At 44.4% G+C, this 20,338-nt stretch overlaps 1 protein-coding gene across 1 annotated transcript in view; it reads right to left on the bottom strand.

Annotated features, from left to right (window-relative positions):
- Positions 1-20,338, bottom strand: part of CDIN1 (CDAN1 interacting nuclease 1) — a 311,962-nt gene that overhangs the window by 152,753 nt on the left and 138,871 nt on the right. The window contains exons 6-7 of the mRNA XM_060262588.1: positions 6,744-6,823; positions 6,355-6,404 (exon numbers count right to left, since the gene is read on the bottom strand). Of these exons, the coding sequence (XP_060118571.1) occupies positions 6,355-6,404; positions 6,744-6,823 (130 nt within the window). The remainder of the gene's footprint in view (positions 1-6,354; positions 6,405-6,743; positions 6,824-20,338) is intronic.

Genomic DNA, 20,338 nt, shown 5'->3' with positions numbered 1-20,338 from the left:
CTTCCCTCCACCACAATTTTATTACAATATTTACAACAGTTCTAATATTGTCTCTTATTTGCCTTTTGGGGAGAAACCTTGCTTGATCTTCCTTTATAAAATATATCAAATATTGTTTAAGCCGTTCTGTCAAGATTTTCATTTATAAACATTATATCATCTGCAAATGCTCTATATTTGTAAGTAAATCCTTTTACTTTTAATACTATTTCTTTACCTTCTTGGATTTGCATCAGTAAGATTTCAAGAGTCATTATAAACAACAGTGGAGAAAGCGGACAGCCTTGTCTTGTACCTTTGCTAATTATCATTATAATTATCATTTAATATTATTTCTACTGCTACAAATCTTCTATCTTTATCTTTAAACACTAGTTTCGGATCCAAATCTTGTTTAATATAAAAAAATTACTCCCCTTTTCTTCTGTTCAGCCAATGAATGAAATTCTAGTCCCAATTGTTTATTCCATAAAAAACTGTAATCCTTTTGTTTGATATATACTTCTTGTAAACAAACTATATTACAATTTTGCTTTTTAATCCAATGAAACATCGCCTTTTTTTGTGGTGAATTTTGTCCATTTACATTCCAAGATAATTTGTATCCATCATGGCGCAAATTCTTTATGTTCTTCATAAAATCCATGCAGTTCCTGTGTGCTTGTAATTGTAATCCTTTTTCCTTGTAGCTCAAAGCTCAAACCTTCAGGTATTATCTATCTATACCTCATTAATTGTCCCGTAATTTTTCTGTCAATTTCTTATATGCTCTTCTGTTATTTATCACTTGTTTTGGCAACTCCTTCATAAGCTGCCTGTCTTTTCAAAGTTTTTATTCATGATTTTTCCCACCATTTCTTTTGTCATATATCTTATAACCACATCTTTTGGTAGATTATTTTGGGGGGGCATATAGTGAGTTCACTCTATACATATAGTCATACATGTTTTTAGTCCCTTCAGGATCTTCCTCCAAAAATTCTGCAATTATTTTTATTATATATTCTTTCAAATCAGTTTCTTCATCCGCAGGTACTCCTCTCAGACATATCTGGGTCTCCATCAATTTGCAGTCCTGAATTGCCACTTTTTCTTGTATTTTTTAACAAGGTGGAATCATGTACTTTCACTCTCCTTTTCACCACAGTCTCATTTCTGAGATCCTCTATATCCTTTTTTAGCTCTTCAATATCTTTTCTAATTTCTTTTTGGAAGCAGTTATCATCTCCTTCATCCCTTTCATTATCTTCCATTGCATCTAATTGGTCCTGCATTTTCTCCAGTGAAGCAGTCCTTACACGGGTTTGCTTATGGTCTGACATGTAACAACACCGAAAATTTTGACCTCACCAAATTAAATTTCAACTATCAGATTTAAAAGAGTGAGGCTTGCTCTTTTCAATAAGCCGTTTTCACTGGTAGAGAGCTCTCACGATGCTTGACGTATTTCCTGTGTTGGCTGTGGGAGCTGCAAGTCTATGACGATGGGGATTTTTCTTCAAAACCGCAAGTAGACAAAACAATAAATTCCTTTCCACTTTTTAGCACTGTCCTTTAAATTTACAAAGTCCAAATTTCGCCCCTTCTCCCCTTCTTCTTCCAAGCTTTCTAGATTTCAATTTCCCACCTTCTGATTTTATTTTGTTTAACTTTAATTAGTCCCAGAATGAAAGATAGCAGTCTGTACCTTTTCTGTAGTTATCCAGATCAACACCAGTCTTGTATAGCTTTAGAGGTTTAGCAGTATCAAAGAAGATTAGCATCCTGTCGAGCTTATGTCAAATAAATGACTCTGGAAACTTCTGCAGATGATGAAAATGCAACTCGTCTCCGGAGATCCCTCAAAGCCTCAAAGGAGCACCCCCCCCGGGACTCCCTTTTAGCCAAGGTAAATCTCCTCAAAGTTTCCTGTGCATATCTTGGACTGATCTCTGACTGAGAAAAGTAGGCAGTAGGCATTAGATTGCCTTCCACTACCCCGAACAGAAGTTCCAGCCTGCTCCCCTTCTGAGAAGCAGTTCAGCTTGGCATTTTCCAACCCCGGAAGTCCACTGTTTGTTTTAATTATATGTATATTATGTAATCTACCTTGAGCTTCAGCAAAAAAGGCCTATAAATGAAGTAAAAAAATAAATAAAAATCTTCCCTCCACACACGTATCTTCAGGATATATCAACAGGAGCTTCCTGTAAATACCATTGGGCAATGCTTTGCCCTGTATTAAAAGTAGACACAGGATGCCAAGGAAATATTTTAAGAAAACAAGGATAACAATAACAAATCTCACCACACCACAATTAAAGCAAGGCCGATCTGAGATACAGAGCACAGGCTTCCAGAATATTCACTGCCTTGAAATGGAAATAACAAATAACATTAAGCTTTACAATTAATGACAAAGTCAAACAAAGGAGATGAATGACCGCAAAAATAAAAGACAATTACAAGGCTGATCTGAGATCCAGGGCACAGACTTCAAAAATATTCATTGCATAACAAGATGTAAACTTAAAAATTAATGGGCAGGAATAGTACAGAAGAATTAATACATAACTCATGATTTCTATCAATTTAATAGCAATTGATTGAATTGACAGTTGCCAGAATGTTCCAAATACAAAAAAGCAAAAATTTAAGGTTTTTAAATATGTATAAATTTATCAATGGAAATATTTCAATAATTTCACTATGTACAGATTTCTCATTATTTCAATTCCAGCCTTTACACACCATTTAGCTGGACTAAAAAAACAAAAAAAAAATAGAAAATTGCATGATATAAATACAACACTGAAATGGAAATAATGAATCACATTAACCTTTACAATTAATGACAAAGTCAAACAAAGATAATGAATGATGGCAAAAATATGAGACAAATACTAGAAGCAAAATTTATAATGCTCTGTAAGTAGAAACACTTAGACTTAGTCTATAGCAATACCTATTATTGATGTATGGCACTGACCATGGGGCAAAACTTGTAAATAACCTCACAAGCCATTTTCTGCTCATGCAATCCAGCAAGCTAGTTTCCCGTAAACATCTGAACTATTACTGAAAAACAGCCTCCTGGCATTTATAAAGAGGTTGACTTCATACTTTAGTCCATGCATATATAATTAGATAGTTGTATTTAAAATCAATATGCAATCCTTAGAAGACATTATGCTTTTAAAACCTTAACTTTAAATTGATTTTAAGCTACTTTATATTCTTTAAAATTAACAACAAATTCAGCATCATATATTCTCAAATAATGCCTTCTCACGCAGTTAGATATAATCTAATTCTACAACAACAAACTAACAATAACACTTTCATTATTCACTGTTAATTATTTATATTACCATTGGAAAACTGAAATTAAGATGATCTACAATGTATATTAAATACATTATGGCAAATATTGTTAAACAAAAAAGTTAACTTAGCCAGATCCTATACATTGTGAAAAAGAAAAGCAGAATGCGCACAAAGGAATTACTTTTTTCTCCCTAAGCAACATCACAGATCTCTGGTGTGAACTGCAGCAGGGAATGGAAGAATAAACCTGCACCAGTCTCTCAGCTAATAAAGCAGTGCATGGAGCAAAGGATGATTTTGCTCTTCCACTTCAACTAAATATATAGGGCTGGATCCAAATCTCTGCTTGTGAAACCAATCTTTCCAGTCTCCCCCTTCATCCAGCAATCTCTGGAATACTGCTCTAGAGAACAGATGAACACTTAGGGACAGTTTTAATTGCAACATCATGGTCTGCATTTAAGGACAGAATTGGCAAAAAAAATCACTTCCAATAGCAGAAGATGAAATGAGGACCAATGTTCCCTCTAAGCTTAAGGGTCTTGGGAGCAAAAAATCCACTTTGTGAGCTACTGGCATTAAACTTGTGGGGGAAAAGGAAAGGAAAGGTCCCCTGTGCAAGCACCAGTTGTTTCCAACTCTGGGGTGACATTGCTTTCACAACGTTTTCACGGCAGACTTTTTATGGGGTGGTTTGCCATTACCTTCCCCAGTCATCTACACCAGCGGTAACCAACCGTAGCTCTCAAGATGTTTTTTGCCTACAACTCCCATCAGCCCCAGCCAGCATGGCCAATGGCTGAGACTGATGGGAGTTGTAGGCAAAAAAAACATCTGGAGAGCTACTATTGGGCACCCCTGATCTACACTTTCCCCCCAGCAAGCTGGGTACTCATTTTACTGACCTCGGAAGGATGGAAGGCTGAGTCAACCTGGAGCCAGCTACCTGAAAACCCAGCTTCTGCCAGGGATCAAACTCAGGTCATGAGCAGAGCTTAGGACTGCAGTACTGCAGCTTTAACACTCTGCGCCATGGGGCCCCTAAAGTTGTGAACTACTGCATAAATTATTGTGTTCTGGGGTTATCCTTCCTGAGCTAAGACAGAAATGTGTGAGCTGGAGGCTAAAAATCTGTGAGCTAGCTCACGTTAGCTCAGCTTAAAGGGAAAACTGATGAGGACCAACCCATTGTATTTATTCTTTCACCTACTCAGATTTCATCTACATTCAAGTGGCCAGGTAGTATATCAATATCAATATATAATTTTATCCTTACAACAAGCTGTGAAGTAGGCAAAACCTTAGTTTAGAATAAACCCTACCCTATTATTAACACATGCCTAGTTACAGCTTTCTAAGCCCACTGACTTCAATGGTTTTAGAATGGTGTGATTCAGTTTAGGATGGTACTGCCAATCACCATCATGAGGGAGGAGCTGTGGTTCAGTGGCAGAGCAGAAGGTTCCAGGTTAAATCCCTGGCAATTCCAGCTAAAAGGATGAATGGTAGGCGATGTGAAAAAACCTCCACCTGAAATTCTGCCGTCTGAGTAGACAATACAAACTCAAATAGACCAATGGTTCAATTAAGTATAAGATTGCTTCCTGTGCTTCTGTGCATGTTCGTGGAGGAAAAGGGATCTGAACACAAGCCTTCATACTAGTCTTACTTAAACTGTAACTATGTGACTTGGGCTGGATTGAATCACTGAAAACCGCCACGTTTCCATTTAAGTATGGTCAGAAGTCGTTTTGTAGAAAAACAGGTGGTGGAGCTCATCCGGGGATTGTTATGCAGCTGCATCTACTATTCAATGGACAAGGTGGGAAGGAGGAGGTGGAACTCTCAGAAAGGTTCAGGAGCTGTGCTCCTGTGAGCTCCCACTGAATCCAAGGTCTGGGTATGGTACCTTCCAAGCCAGGAGGGGAAGGAATCTGAGCACCAAGGACAGCATAGCAGTTCTATATTCAACTCTCTCAAGGGAATCATAATAAGAATAGCTTATTAGATTTTCTACAAAACAATTCCCAAAGGCCTGCTTTCATCTCTTTGAAATTAACCCATTCCATTACTGACTGAAGATGAGGGAGTTGAGGACAGAGCTTCACAAGGAGAAGCACACAAGTGAGATCTGTTAAGAGCAAGAGACACAACTGACAGTTATTGCCATTACCATAGACAGTCAGCCTGTCATGAATAAGGTCCATTCCCTGCACTGAACTCATAAAATAGAGTGAGCTATCAAAATAAACAGATCAGCTTTATTTTTAGTCATTACTAATGAGAAACATTTAAAGTAAAGATTATCTTAACATGCATATCTATTAGTTTTATGGTCCTGGTGCTGCTGGAACAATTTCTTATCTCTCTCTCTTTCTAGACTCTTAGGAAGAGTTTGCTATAGGTTCCTAAACCTAAGATGAGAAATGGAACTATCTAGCCAATACAAATAACAGATATTTGGAACAGAATTATACATCTTGTTCCATCAAAGAACTCTCTTCATTATAATAACCAAGCAAGACTCTCATCTAAAACACTCCCCCCACATTCATGTTTTACAATCCTCTTTGTTTTCATTAACTTTCTCTGTGGTACCTCTTAGACTCTGTTACCCTTTAAGGATAGAAGCAACAGCTAGTGGTTGGTAGGTCAGAGATCATGACTTTTAAAAACCAGAAATTCAAACACACTTTATCCAATGGAAACTGCAAACCAGCTAAGAATTCTTGTAAGTCTATGAATATTATGACAGCTAATAATTTAATATAATATTATGTATTTAATGTTAACAACAGCATTCTATCTAAGGACAGGAAATGTATATCAACTGAACTGACAACTTTCATATGGCATATCTGATTTTAGTTAAACAGTGTTAGAGAAGGGGTCTGCACTGACCCTCCAGTAGCTGACGGAATGTAAAACAGAGGAGTATGAAATGTGTTCTGTGAAGCAGAACTTTATGTCAGGTTAAAGCCAGACACAACTCTTCTACAGAGTCTAAGCTCATCAACTGTTCACCTAAAATTTTTTGGGAAAGGATACTGTTTGATGCAGTCCACCAGTGGTCCATAACAATAGTCATTCACAGTACACTGCAGACAAATAAGAGAAGTAGTACAGTGATGGGTAACTACAGAACTATTATAATTAAACAGTATCCTAAAAACAGTAATTACTTTTCTTCATAAGGGCTATCAAAAGCTGTTCAGATTTAATCACAGAAAACAAAAATTGCACACACTTTATTTCCTATTTTTAAAAAGCTATTAAAAAGTGAAATGCTCTCTTCACAAATATTGCATTGCCATTTATGGAGCATCCTGACCCCAGTGATAGATTATGATGACAGTAATTAAATGAGGTTTAAAATCCTTTACACTGCTAGGCAGATAACAGCACTGTTACTGAAAAAGGATGGCTGTGATGAATACCTGATAGACCTGGTTTGCTAGAACTCCATCTGGAATCTGTGAAGGGTCCCGCAGCATACTGTTTATAAGAGTTTTGGAAGCTGTGGAAGAAGAATATATTTTTAGTGTTGCTATAAACATGTCACTAACCAGCTGTCAAGGACAAAAAATTAAACATGCTTTTTTGGGGGGTGGGGGGGGAGATAGTTTTGTTCATGTTCAAGTATTTCTCAATTATACAATGGACTACTAAAATATTCTTCATGATCCTACCTGATTAATACTGTAAATTGTTATAACATTAAATTGAATTATTGGGGTACAATCTTATATCAAACAAGAAAACATACACACACACAACTTTTTCCTGTTAAACAAAGAATTAAGATAATTTTGGAGAGAAAAATGCAAGACAGGAATCATAAATTGGTTCCATTATTTTTGGCTCTCACACTGCAAAATATTCAAAACAGTGTTAAGATAATAGTAACAGCAATCCTAGTGAGAATCACTGTGGTATGGTGTTAAAAGTGCTGGACTAGGATCTGGGTTCAGATCCCCACTCTGTCATTGAAGCTCGCTGGGTGATCTTGGGATAGTCAAACTCTCAGCCTAATCTACCCCTAATTGTGAGGATAAAATGGAAAAGGGAAAAATGTTGCAAGCACTTTAGGTGAGGAAAAGGAGCATAAATTAAGTGAAGTGAAGCAAAATAAGAATATGTAATTTACAAAGTTGCTGCGATACTGCACATGGTTTCTAAAGTACATTTTTTAGAGCTGTGTATGTACTTTTGAGATGTGGTGCTGGAGAAGACTCTTGATAGTCCCTTGGAATGCAAGAAGATCAAATCAGTCAGTCCTAAGAGAAATCAACCCAGACAGTTCCCTGGAAGGTCAGATGCTGAAGTTGAAGCTCAAATACTTTGGCCACCAAATGATAAGGGAGCACTTACTGGAGAAGATCCTGTTGCTAGGAAAGACAGAAGGCAAAAGAAGAAGGGGACGGCAAAAGATGAGATGGCTGGACAGTGTTACTGATGTAATAAACATGAATGAATGAATGAACTAACTTTTTATTACAGTCATAGACCAATATAAACAAACATGAATTTGAGCAGACTTCAGAGGATGGTGGAAGACAGGAGGGCCTGGCGTGACTTTGTCCATGGGATTGCAAAGAATCGGACTCGACTGTGCGACTGAACAACAACAAAATGTACTTTTCACCTAATTGAATTGGAACTAATAGATGCACAATTGTGCACCAGACTTCTGGAGTTTATTAAGAAACCATCAGAGTAATGACAATAAGTATGTGAATGCATGTATGTGGCAAGGGTTCTATAAGATCATCACATTGCAGGCAATACCAGATTCAATTAATTCTCATTTATATTTTGAAAACTTAAGATATCAAAAGAAAATTACTGCAGGCATATGTGCAGGTAATGTTAGTGATCAGTATGTGCATAAAGCTTCCAATTCCTTAATAGTAGTTAAGGAACCAGACATAGGTTACAGGATCACACATTTCTTTCATACAACCTCTCCCTTCTAGCATGTGTGTTACAATACATACAAAAAATACATACAAAACATGAAAAATTAAACATGCTTTAAAGTGGAAAGTAAAAGGACATTGGACAATTTTTGATAATGATTAAACTTTAGAAGAAAGAAGAATATTAATTTTAGTTCTTAGGAATTAAGGGTACCTTTTAAGGTTAGTATTTTGAGTAAATAGCACTGGCAGGGGTCAAGTAACGGCGGGAGGGATGATTAGAAAGAAGCATATAGGATAGATGAAAAGAAGTTATTAATGGAAATTATTACCATATGTTATCAATAAAATTGTTTACAACCAAAACATGAAAAATTGATTAAAATGGAAGGATCATTGAGGGAATGCTAAGCAACCAAATCTTTACAGCAACAGAAGGGGACAGACTTATGTTACCACCAGTGTTGTTACTATAGATCAGGGGTGGCCAAACTGTGGTTGGGAGTCACATGTAGGGTGGCCAGACCGTCCCGGTCTCCCGGGACTTTCCCGGTTCTGGCCCCCAATTCCCGGCTCCCGGGCTGGGTATACCGGGACCATTAAGAGGTCCCGGTTTAGCCAGCCAGAGAGCCGGGGACCGCGCGCCCGGGCGGGGAAGGCGGCGAGTGAGGGAGGGAGCGACCCTGCGCGTGCGCAGATCACTCTGCGCACGCGCAGGGACGCTCCCTCCCTCCCTCGCCGCTTTCCCCGCCCGCGCACGGGGCCCGGCGGTGGCGGCGGAGGCCCGGGAGGGCGTCGGAAAGGCCCGCGGGGATCGCTGGAGGCCCTCCAGCGACCCCCGCGGGCCTTTCCGAGGCTTCCCGGGACTGGAAACCCCCACCCCCTGTCCTCCTCTGCCCGGGAGGGCATCGGAAAGGCCCGCGGGGGTCGCTGGAGGCCCTCCAGCGACCCCCGCGGGCCTTCCCGAGGCTTCCCGGGCCTCGCAACCCCCCACCCCCCCGTCCTTCCCCGCCCGGGAGGGCGTCGGAAAGGCCCGCGGGGGTCGCTGGAGGCCCTCCAGCGACCCCCGCGGGCCTTCCCGAGGCTTCCCGGGCCTCGCAACCCCCACCCCCCGTCCTTCCCCGCCCGGGAGGGCGTCGGAAAGGCCCGCGGGGGTCGCTGGAGGCCCTCCAGCAACTCCCGCGGGCCTTCCCGAGGCTTCCCGGGCCTCGCAACCCCCACCCCCGTCCTCCTCCGCCCGGGAGGGCGTCGGAAAGGCCCGCGGGGGTCGCTGGAGGCCCTCCAGCGACCCCCGCGGGCCTTCCCGAGGCTTCCCGGGCCTCGCAACCCCCACCCCCCGTCCTTCCCCGCCCGGGAGGGCGTCGGAAAGGCCCGCGGGGGTCGCTGGAGGCCCTCCAGCGACCCCCGCGGGCCTTTCCGAGGCTTCCCGGGCCTCGGAACGCCCACCCCCCGTCCTTCCCCGCCCGGGAGGGCGTCGGAAAGGCCCGCGGGGGTCGCTGGAGGCCCTCCAGCGACCCCCGCGGGCCTTTCCGAGGCTTCCCGGGCCTCGGAACGCCCACCCCCCGTCCTTCCCCGCCCGGGAGGGCGTCGGAAAGGCCCGCGGGGGTCGCTGGAGGCCCTCCAGCGACCCCCGCGGGCCTTCCCGAGGCTTCCCGGGCCTCGCAACCCCCACCCCCCTGTCCTTCCCCGCCCGGGAGGGCGTCGGAAAGGCCCGCGGGGGTCGCTGGAGGCCCTCCAGCGACCCCCGCGGGCCTTCCCGAGGCTTCCCGGGCCTCGGAACGCCCACCCCCCGTTCTTCCCCGCCCGGGAGGGCGTCGGAAAGGCCCGCGGGGGTCGCTGGAGGCCCTCCAGCGACCCCCGCGGGCCTTTCCGACGCCCTCCCGGACCTCTAGCATTCCCCCCCTTCTCCTCCGCCCGGGGGGGCGTCGGAAAGGCCCGCGGTGGTCGCTGGAGGCCCTCCAGCGACCACCGCGGGCCTTTCCGACGCCCTCCCGGGCCTCTAGCATTCCCCCCCCGTTCTCCTCCGCCCGGGGGGGGGGGGCGTCGGAAAGGCCTCTCTGCCGCCGCCGCTGCCGGACTCGCCGCCGCCGCCGGACTAGCCGCAGGTAAGGGGGCCGGGGGGGGGCTGGCGGGAGGGGGTGGCCTTCCTTCCTTCCCTCCCTCCTTTCTTCCTTCCTTCCTTCCTTCCCTCCCTCCTTTCTTCCTTCCCTCCTTCCTTTCTTCCTTCCTTCCTTCCCTCCTTTCTTCCTTTCTTCCTTCCTTCCTTCCTTCCTCCCTCCCTTCCTTCCTTTCTCCCTCCCTCCCTTCCTTCCCTCCCTCCCTCCTTATGTTCTTATGTGACGCAGAGTGTTGGACTGGAGGGGCCACTGGCCTGATCCAACAGGGCTTCTCTTATGTTCTTATGTGACCCAGAGTGTTGGACTGGATGGGCCACTGGCCTGATCCAACAGGGCTTCTCTTATGTTCTTATGTGACGCAGAGTGTTGGACTGGATGGGCCACTGGCCTGATCCAACAGGGCTTCTCTTATGTTCTTATGTGACGCAGAGTGTTGGACTGGATGGGCCACTGGCCTGATCCAACAGGGCTTCTCTTATGTTCTTATGTGACCCAGAGTGTTGGACTGGATGGGCCACTGGCCTGATCCAACAGGGCTTCTCTTATGTTCTTATGTGACCCAGAGTGTTGGACTGGATGGGCCACTGGCCTGATCCAACATGGCTTCTCTTATGTTCTTATGTGACGCAGAGTGTTGGACTGGATGGGCCACTGGCCTGATCCAACAGGGCTTCTCTTATGTTCTTATGTGACGCAGAGTGTTGGACTGGATGGGCCACTGGCCTGATCCAACAGGGCTTCTCTTATGTTGTTATGTGACGCAGAGTGTTGGACTGGATGGGCCACTGGCCTGATCCAACAGGGCTTCTCTTATGTGACAATACTGACTTTGGTGGACCCAAGCACTGATTCAGTGTAAGGGAGCTTTGTGTTTGTGACTGGACTAGACAATACTGACTTTGGTGGACCCAAGCACTGATTCAGTGTAAGGGAGCTTTGTGTTTGTGTCTTCTAGTGCAATTTTGTTCTCAGATCCTGTATTTACTTCATCAGTATATGGGATAAGGCACTTTCTCAACTGTGCTGCATAATGCAGCCTATTTATTTTGTCCTGTTGGCTCTATCTGCGCCACCTTCATCACTTTCGGGGTGTGGATCCCCCAGTGGAGTGGTCTCCCGACTCCCTCCGCCGGCTGTTTCTGATAGCCCTGCGCCCCCTCTTTCATTTGATATGTGTCCCGTGCGGGTGCCACCCTCCCGCCGGGAGATGCCGCAAAATGAGCCCCCTTGAGGCTTATGGCGGCAGGGCTCGGGGGAAGCGAGCTAGACTGCTGTTCTTTTGAGGGGTTATAGAGTGTTTCGAGCCCGTCCCTGTGGCATCGGTCCCATCATTGTGGGGCCCAGGGGGCCGGCGCAGCGGCACGCTGAAGCAGCCTGTCGGTCACTTCCAGGTTCCTGTCCTGCATCTCGACCGGTGTTATTAGTGACAGGCTGCTTCGGCGTGCCGCTGCGCCGGCCCCCTGGGTCCCACAACGATGGGACCGATGCCACAGGGACGGGCTCGAAACACTCTATAACCCCTCAAAAGAACAGCAGTCTAGCTCGCTTCCCCCGAGCCCTGCCACCATAAGCCTCAAGGGGGCTCATTTTGCGGCATCTCCCGGCGGGAGGGTGGCACCCGCACGGGACACATATCAAATGAAAGAGGGGGCGCAGGGCTATCAGAAACAGTCGGCGGAGGGAGTCGGGAGACCACCCCACTGGGGGTTCCACACCCCGAAAGTGATGAAGGTGGCGCAGATAGAGCCAACAGAGCCAACAGGACAAAATAAATAGGCTGCATTATGCAGCACAGTTGAGAAAGTGCCTTATCCCATATACTGATGAAGTATATACAGGATTTGAGAACAAAATTGTTTCCGGCGGTGATATTTGGGGGATTTTTGGGGACGTCACAGGAAGTGCTGTGAAGTCACTTCCTGTTTCCGGCAGTGGCATTTGGGGGAAATGATGTCATTTGGGGGAAAATGATGTCACAGGAAGTGATGTCACTTCCCGTTCCCGGCAGGTGACGCGGGGGGAAATGATGTCACAGGAAGTGATGCCACTTCCTGTTTCCGGTGGTGGCATGACGTCACCGGAAGTGACGTCACTTCCTGTTCCCGGCGGCGCGCGCACAAAGCGCGCGCGCACCCCTACCCACCCACCCACCCCCCAGTGTCCCTGGCTGGCCTTCAGACATTATGGTCACCCTAGTCACATGTGACTCTTTCATACATATTGTGTGGCTCGCAAAGCCCCTACCACCCCGTCGGCTGGCTTGGAGAAGGCATTTGTCTCTTAAAATCACTTCTCCAAGCAAAGCCACCTGGCAGCTTGGAGAATGCATTTCAAGTTAAAGTTGCTTTCTTACCACCACTCTCTCTCCTTCCTTCCAACTGACGTTCATGTCTTGTGGCTCTCAAACATCTGACATTTATTCTGTGTGGCTCTTATGTTAAGTCATTCCTGCTATAGATAACTTTAATAAGGTTTTGCTGGTTAACACTCTGAAAATAGCAATTTAGTTTCAAAACACTGATTAGCAGAAAGCTCTGGTTAGTGCTGATTCTGATTACTATCTACACTAGGAATGGGCATGAACTGAATTATAAACCAACATTTGTCATGTGGTTTGCAAACCTTGGTTCATGCCATCTCATCGCACAAGCCCCATGAACCACCCATAAATCTCCCAGGTGGGTTTGTGTGGTTCAGTGCTGGCAGGCACACTGGTACTGTGGATTGGAGAAGGCATTTAAAGAGACTGTGGTCTCTTAAAATGCCTTTTCCAAGCAGTGCTGCATCATTGGCATGGTTTGCAAAAACCATTTAAAGGGATTCCTTTAAATGGCTTTTGCAAGCTGCACCGCCACTGCAACACAACTCACATGTGAACTACGAAGCCATTGAAATTAAGAACATAAGAGAAGCCAACAAGTAACTGGTAAAGCCATGTTAGATCAGGCCAATGGCCCATCCAGTCCAACACTCTATGTCACACAGTGGAAAAAAAATTATATATATATATATACATATACATATACATGCACACACACACACACACACACACACACACACACACTGTGGACCTCTGCTCCATATTTTTATCTAAACCCCTCTTTTTTTACCTAAACCCCTCTTTTATTATTTCTCAGTTTATTATTATTTTATTATTTCTCTTTTATTATTTTATTATTTCTCAGTTGACTCACTGAGCATCATCACCACAGCAGTATGTCTCAGTGAGTCAACTGAGAAGGCATTTAAAGGTTCTCTTTAAATTTCAGCATTTCAATTAGCTCTTTCACACATACCCCACTTCTACACAGGAAGGAAAGAGTTTGCTGAAATGGCTTGCAAAAGTCATTTGAAAGATCCTCCCCCCCCCCTTATTATGCTGGCTTTGGTTTGTGGTACCTCGCGAACCATGAACCAAGACGAATCTCCATTTACCAGGTTCGTGCCCATCCCTAATCTATATATCTATGCATAATTTGTACCAGGAGGTGAAAGGTAGGCAGAGAGGATGAGTCTTACACATGCCATTCACAGTAGGTAATGATGGATTAACATATGCACCCTTCACAACTCCCAAGACCTTCAGAATGGTGGTTAAACCTGTTACAAGTTAATGAAGAGTGACGGGCATTCATTCAGACATCACTGTAGAATCTTTACCAGTGTCCAAACTGATGACTGGCTGATTCCTACCTTCTGAGTTGTGCCTACTGCATCAACTCTAGATTTTGTGGTAGGAGTATTGTGACTTGTGCCAGTGTTTAATGTATGTGCAGAGAGGGGAGATAGGGATAAGTGATTCATTCAGAATGAGAGTAGACCACTTCCAACAAGTAACTGGTAAAGCAAACCACGTAATGTATAAAAACACCTAAGGAATAATTATTTTCAGCCATGAGCTCTGTTCAACAGAGACCAACACATATCTATATGAATTCTTCCTTTCTAACTACACTCTGAAGTTGCCCTTTGAAATTTTTTTGTTAAAATACTGAAACATTTAAGTTTGTTACTGAATACCCTGGGTAGCTAAAATGTCCATCCACTTATTTAAATGATAATTTCAGAGGGATAGCAGTGCTAGTTTGTAGTGGCAAAAAAAAACAGGAGTCTTTAAAGACTAACAAATAAAATAAAAACTTGTTTATTTTTTTACTTCTAATAACGGATTTTTCCATTTTTCAAATGATGCTGTTTCTAACAAGTTACACTCTTCTACTACAAGCTACTACTATTCTGTTATGATTTTTGAATACAGTCAATTGTGTATTAAACTTTACAAAGTTGTATTTCCTTTTCCAAACATCCTGCACCTCCACACTTTAGGAAAATCTTGAGTTTCTTGGTGCAGATTCTGTACATGTGCCTTCTGCTGTACGTTTCTGGTGCTTTGTTTCAGGGAGGCAATTTACTTTTCAAGCTGTCCCTTTAGCTTAGGGGTCCTTAATTCTTTTGAGCAAGCATCACTGGAATTTTGTCATTGCCACCACCAAAAAAGTTCTGATTTATAGCAGTATGGTTGTTTGATTGGTGTGGTGAACTTGTGCAGGTCCTTCAGGTATGAAAATATGGCTACATCTATGAAATCTGTTGAAATATCCAGCTGAAGAAGGCCATTGATGCTGAAAACATTCTTGGAACTGCAATTATCTTCTGGCACTGCAATTATTTTGTTCTTTAATTGATGTAAGCCTGGATGACCTGACACTAAAACTATTTTGCTCATTTAATGAGACTGTTGACTATTGGTACTAGCTCTGGATGGATACACCCACCTTGACTATGCTGTTATGAACCACAGAAATACTGGGACCTTGTCACTGTGGAGGACTGTTTAATTTCAACTGTACAACAGGGTTATTTATATGTATAAGAGGACTTTAAATAAGAGAGTGTTGCAAGGAATGCTTATAGTTATTGTGGGCTTTTTGTGAGTGTTTGAGGCTTCTCTTTTTGTTTTTGTCACCACCACAAAAATGGCTGCCACAGGTGTTAGAACCGCCTACAAAAATCTCAGAGAGAAGGTTATCTTTAATTTCACATAATGATAGCCAGTGCGGTAGAGAGACCCAGGCTGGAACCTCCAATTTACCATGGAAGGTTGCTGGTTGATCCTATGACAGTCACACCGTAATAACTACTTCACAGAGCTGCTTTGAGAATAAAATGAATAGGGGAATGTTGTAAGTCACTAAGGCTCCTCACTGGGGAGAAGTAAGGTGCAAATGAAGTAAATAAATACACAGATTCACATTTCAGGCAAGGGTCTTCTGAAATGATGTTCAACAGGATGCCGAGCCCGTGCTTTGCTAGTGAGCTATGGGCTCTTTCTATGTGCCTCAGGCTTTTCAAAATGATGATCTCAACAGAAGTTCCAAGTGCAATGAATGCAGTCCAATCCTGTTTAGTAAGAAGCGATCCCAATGTGTTTTTTAGTATTTCAGTACTGGAGGTAGGCCACTTTGTAATATAAAGCTCCTATGCAATCCGCAGTAAACATAAACTCAAACCAGATCTGTACCATGAGATAATATGATGATGAAGATGGTACCCCACAAAAGTATTGGTATATAATGGGGAAGGCTGGGAAGAGAATGTTCTCACTCACAGGCAAATTCCAAAAGCGGGGGGTTGGCACACACATACACAGTAAGTCTACGTGGGAGTAGAAATATGGAATAAAAAATACACAAATCAAGGGGGCAAAGGGGTTCTTACACACAAAAATACACAAGAATGGAAATTTTTTTAAAAAAAAACAACACCACCACCATACCTAGGAAACAAAAGAGAGCGGAGAAGAACACAGAGAGAGGAAAAGATTGGGGCGGGGGGAGAAGAAATCCATATGAAAACCTAAGGTGGAGGAAGAAGGGGAATCCCAATGACGACGGGAAAGTGAAAAAGAGGTCGTTTTCGCACTCACCTTAATCAGCAGCGACGACCCTCTTCACCGCGCAGGATCTGCGCGGATTTCGCACTAATTGCCGCGGAGCACCCAGAAGAGCCGGAAAGTCCCGGCGCTTTTGCGGCGCCAACGGAAACTGGTTTTTGGCGGTTTCCGTTTACGCCGCAAAAGCGCCGGGACTTTCCGGCTCTTCTGGGTGCTCCGCGGCAATTAGTGCGAAATCCGCGCAGATCCTGCGCGGTGAAGAGGGTCGTCGCTGCTGATTAAGGTGAGTGCGAAAACGACCAGAGAGACAAAGGCTTTCCTCTGCCACTTCAGCTTGGGCAGTTGGCTTTCTTCACTCATACCTCTACTGACTGCTTGCTACCTTCACTGTCCACCATCCCTGACACTAGCTTGCTTTTCTCTCCTCATCCCCACTCTGTTCAGGCTAAGCAAACCAAAATAAGATATCTTCTCTCATCCCTAGGGTTTCCATGTTCCCAGTACTGGCTGGTAAACTGCCATTATTCCCCTCTGTCAACCAGCTGGAACTGATCAGCAGGAAGAAAAAAAACTGACAGTGCTCCAGTGTTCCCTCTGTGTTATCATGAGCTAGCTCACAGATTTTTAGCCTCCAGCTCACACATTTTTATTTTAGCTCAGGAAGGATGATCCCAGAGCACAATAATTTCACAACTTCAATGCTAGTAGCTCACAACTTTAATACCAGTAGCTCACAAAGTAGAATCTTTGCTCACAAGACTCTGCAGCTTAGAGGGAACATTGCAGTGCTCTACAATTTTGCCTTTACAATCTTTATGGTAAGACCACAGAGACTGCGGTACACTTTCCCTACAAAGAAAGTTTAAAGAGTTTGTAGAATCTTTCAGGCTCAAGTGCCGTGTTCTACTGGAGAAAGTTTTTCATCCAGACGTTTCGTTCTCGGCTGCGGAGAACATCCTCAGTGGCGTTGCAGCCGGAGCAGGCGCTCTGTCCTTGGCTGCTGTGCATTGAGTGAGGCCAGGGCTGCTGGAGAGCTGCTATTTCTAGGCTGGAGGGGGTGTGGTGAAAGGGCAATAGGTTTGTGGATGTGCCCATTGTTTGGTGGGGCTTCCTGGAAGGGTAGTGATAAGGACTCTGGCTGTTGAATGTGACCATTGTTCTGTGTTAATTGCTGGGAGGGTTGGAAGGGGTGTGAAGATAAGGAAGATGGTTGTTGACTGTGCTGATCGTTCTGTGGAATGTTCTGGTTGTTCTGTGAATTTCTGCAATTTATAGTCTGTAGGGTGTTTTGCAGAGCTGGATACCAAGATTGGTGGATGGAAATGCCTTCTTCCTTTCTGTTAAAGTTGTGCCGGTGTTTGTAGATCTCAATAGCTTCTCTGTTCAGGCGGGTATGATAATGTGAGGCCGTAGAAAGGACTTCAGTTCTTTCAAAGTGGATGACGTGGTCTCCTTCTTGAAGTGCATGTTCAGCTACAGCTGATTTTTCTGGCTGAAACAAGCGACAGTGTCTCTTGTGTTCGGTGAGGCTGGTGTTGATACTGCGTTGGGTAGTGCCAATGTAGACTGCACCACAGGAGCAGGGTATTTTGTAGACTCCAGGGGTTGAAAGTGGATCTCTCATATCTTTGGCCGAGCGCAGCAAGTGGCAGATCTGTTGTGTGGGTTTGAAGACTGTCAACATTGTGGCGTTTGAGAATTTTGCCAATGCGGTCGGTGACAGATTTTATGTAGGGCAGGAAGGCTGTACCTACATTTGTGTGTGGCTCAGGATTTGGTGTGGATGGTCTCTTGGGATGGAGGGCTCTTCTAATTTCTTGTAGGGAGTATCCATTGGCCTGCAGTGACTGGTTGAGGTGGTGTAGTTCTTGCTGGAGTTGGCTTGGTTCACAGATGCGTGATGCTCGGTGGATGAGGGTTTTTACAACTGTACGTTTTTGGCGAGGATGATGATTGGAATCCTTATTTAGATAGCGGTCTTTAGATAGCGGATACATGTCGGGCCAGGTCATGTGTATACCTATTTAAGATTAGGTAGCAGAGATATAAACTTTATAAAGGACACAGATGAACACAATTAATTTTTTTTTAAAAAAAAACCTTAAAGCATGCTTTAAACGTTAGCAGTTGTTGGTATTAAAGGTGCTTTCTCCAGGGGACCAGGAGAAGGAAGGAAGAAAGGCTTGGCTTAGTAGTTCTGTTGCATGATTGAGATAGACTGGAAAAAAACAAGCTCTGCTGTCCCCTCTTTCTCCCCAAGGGAGGAGCCTCAGCCGATGGAGAAAACAGGTTTTGCTCTGTAGCTCTTGTGCGATTTAGCAAGCCTTGCAAAGCAAGCTGTTATGCAGAAGGAAGCAAGAGATAGGGAGAAGGAAGCAGATGACAGCCAGTTGCTCGGGGGCCTGATAGGAGCCCTCTGGGGGCCTGATTCTGTCTCTGAAGGGCATGTTTGACACCCCTGACCTAGAAGGTATTACTGTCAAATGGCATCATCTCATGAGAAAAAAATGCAACTGTCTCTTTTGTAGCAAGGTTGCCTTTGGAGATTAAGGTTGCCACTGAAGTCTAGAACCTGCTAAGATCACAGGTCCTACCCCTACCACATGTCTGATAATCAGACACTGATCATAACAACTATATGCATAGTGCCCCTCAATACATGCAAGCTCCAGAAAAATGGGGTGTACAGATTTTATAAGCAGTGCCTGCATGCATTGAGCACTCTGTATAAACTAATATGTAGACATCTAGGGGAACAGTAGGCATGTAGAAGGACATGCCTGCTGCTACAATTGTAGAGTACCCTCTCAAAAACATTCATTGAATGTTTGCCCAGAATTAGAAAAGTAGTAGTAGTAGAAAATCTCTTCAGGGTTATTTTTCGTTGGCCAAGTGTCCCAGGATAGAGCCTCAGAATAGAGGAGGAAAAAATGGCTGTTTGGAGAGTGCACTCTATGGCATAATACCCTGTTGAAGTCCCTCCCCCCCCCCCCAAGTCTACCCTTTTCAGGCTCTAGACCCAAATCTCCAGGATTCCCAACCTATGGCTGGGGAAGGTAAAAGGAAGGTTGGCTGATAGGTGGGAAGGAGATGTGGAAGCAGGGAAAGTTGAAAATATGGAGGCTGCCAGGAACAGGAAACAACAAATACTGTGAGGGAGGATACTGAAGAAAGTGAGGTGTCCCTGGTAAGTCTTCATATAGTTCTCTACCATGCTGAGCCTGTCTGGCATGCAGGCTTGCAAATTCCCAGGTCCCAGCAGGGGTTCTCCCACTTTCCCAGGTTCCTTCCCGCTCCCAGTCAGCTGGCTGGTGGGGGAAGCCCCGCCCCCACAGCCACCATGTGCCTTTCCACCTCTGGAGGCTTCAGACTCTACTTGGAAAGGCTTCCTCTTGGGATGATGTGTCTGTGTCTTTAAGGCTGAATGAGGGTGGAAGGAGGAGGCAGAACAACATGGCTGCTCCCAGTGGCTGTGAAAGCAGCCCAGACCCTCCTTTGGTTGCACAAGCTTTTCAGAGGTCATTTGCATAGGAAAGGTAAACTTGAACCTTTGGTTGCTCAGTGCTACTTTGAAGAAGTTGGAAGTTCAGCAACTCATGAGTAGAGATGCCAATCCCCAGGTGGGAAAAAATAGCAAAAACTGAGTAGCACAAACACGTATAATGCAGCAAGAAATAAATCCACAATACCCATTTCGGTCACACCTTTTTCAATTGTAGACTGCTATAGCAACCAATGCATCATGGTTTCTCAATACCATTTAGTCATTTACAAGTGGGGACACCAGTTCTAAAAGTTTAATCAGCATAGCCTGCTCACATTCATGTTACTGGTGTGACCGAAACAGGTATTGTGGACTACCTTACTGTGGATTTATTTCTTGCTGCATTGATGGACCCTGGATTCAAGTCAAGGAACAACAGACATTGAGGATTCCATTTTTTATTATGGACTTTTTCATGTACTGACTTTGTGGAAATTTGGTTTTGGTGTTACTATATCTTTAAGATTATATGTGTTTGTGCTACTCAGTTTTTGCTGTTTTTTTCTTATCCATACTGAGTATCCGTTTGCTTGTATCAAAATCCCCAGGTGGGAGCAGG

The sequence above is a fragment of the Heteronotia binoei genome, chromosome 21, assembly GCF_032191835.1.
Source record: "Heteronotia binoei isolate CCM8104 ecotype False Entrance Well chromosome 21, APGP_CSIRO_Hbin_v1, whole genome shotgun sequence".
NCBI lineage: Eukaryota > Metazoa > Chordata > Lepidosauria > Squamata > Gekkonidae > Heteronotia > Heteronotia binoei.
The sequence above is the reverse complement of the archived record's forward strand: the minus strand, read 5'-3'. Positions and strand labels throughout refer to the sequence as shown.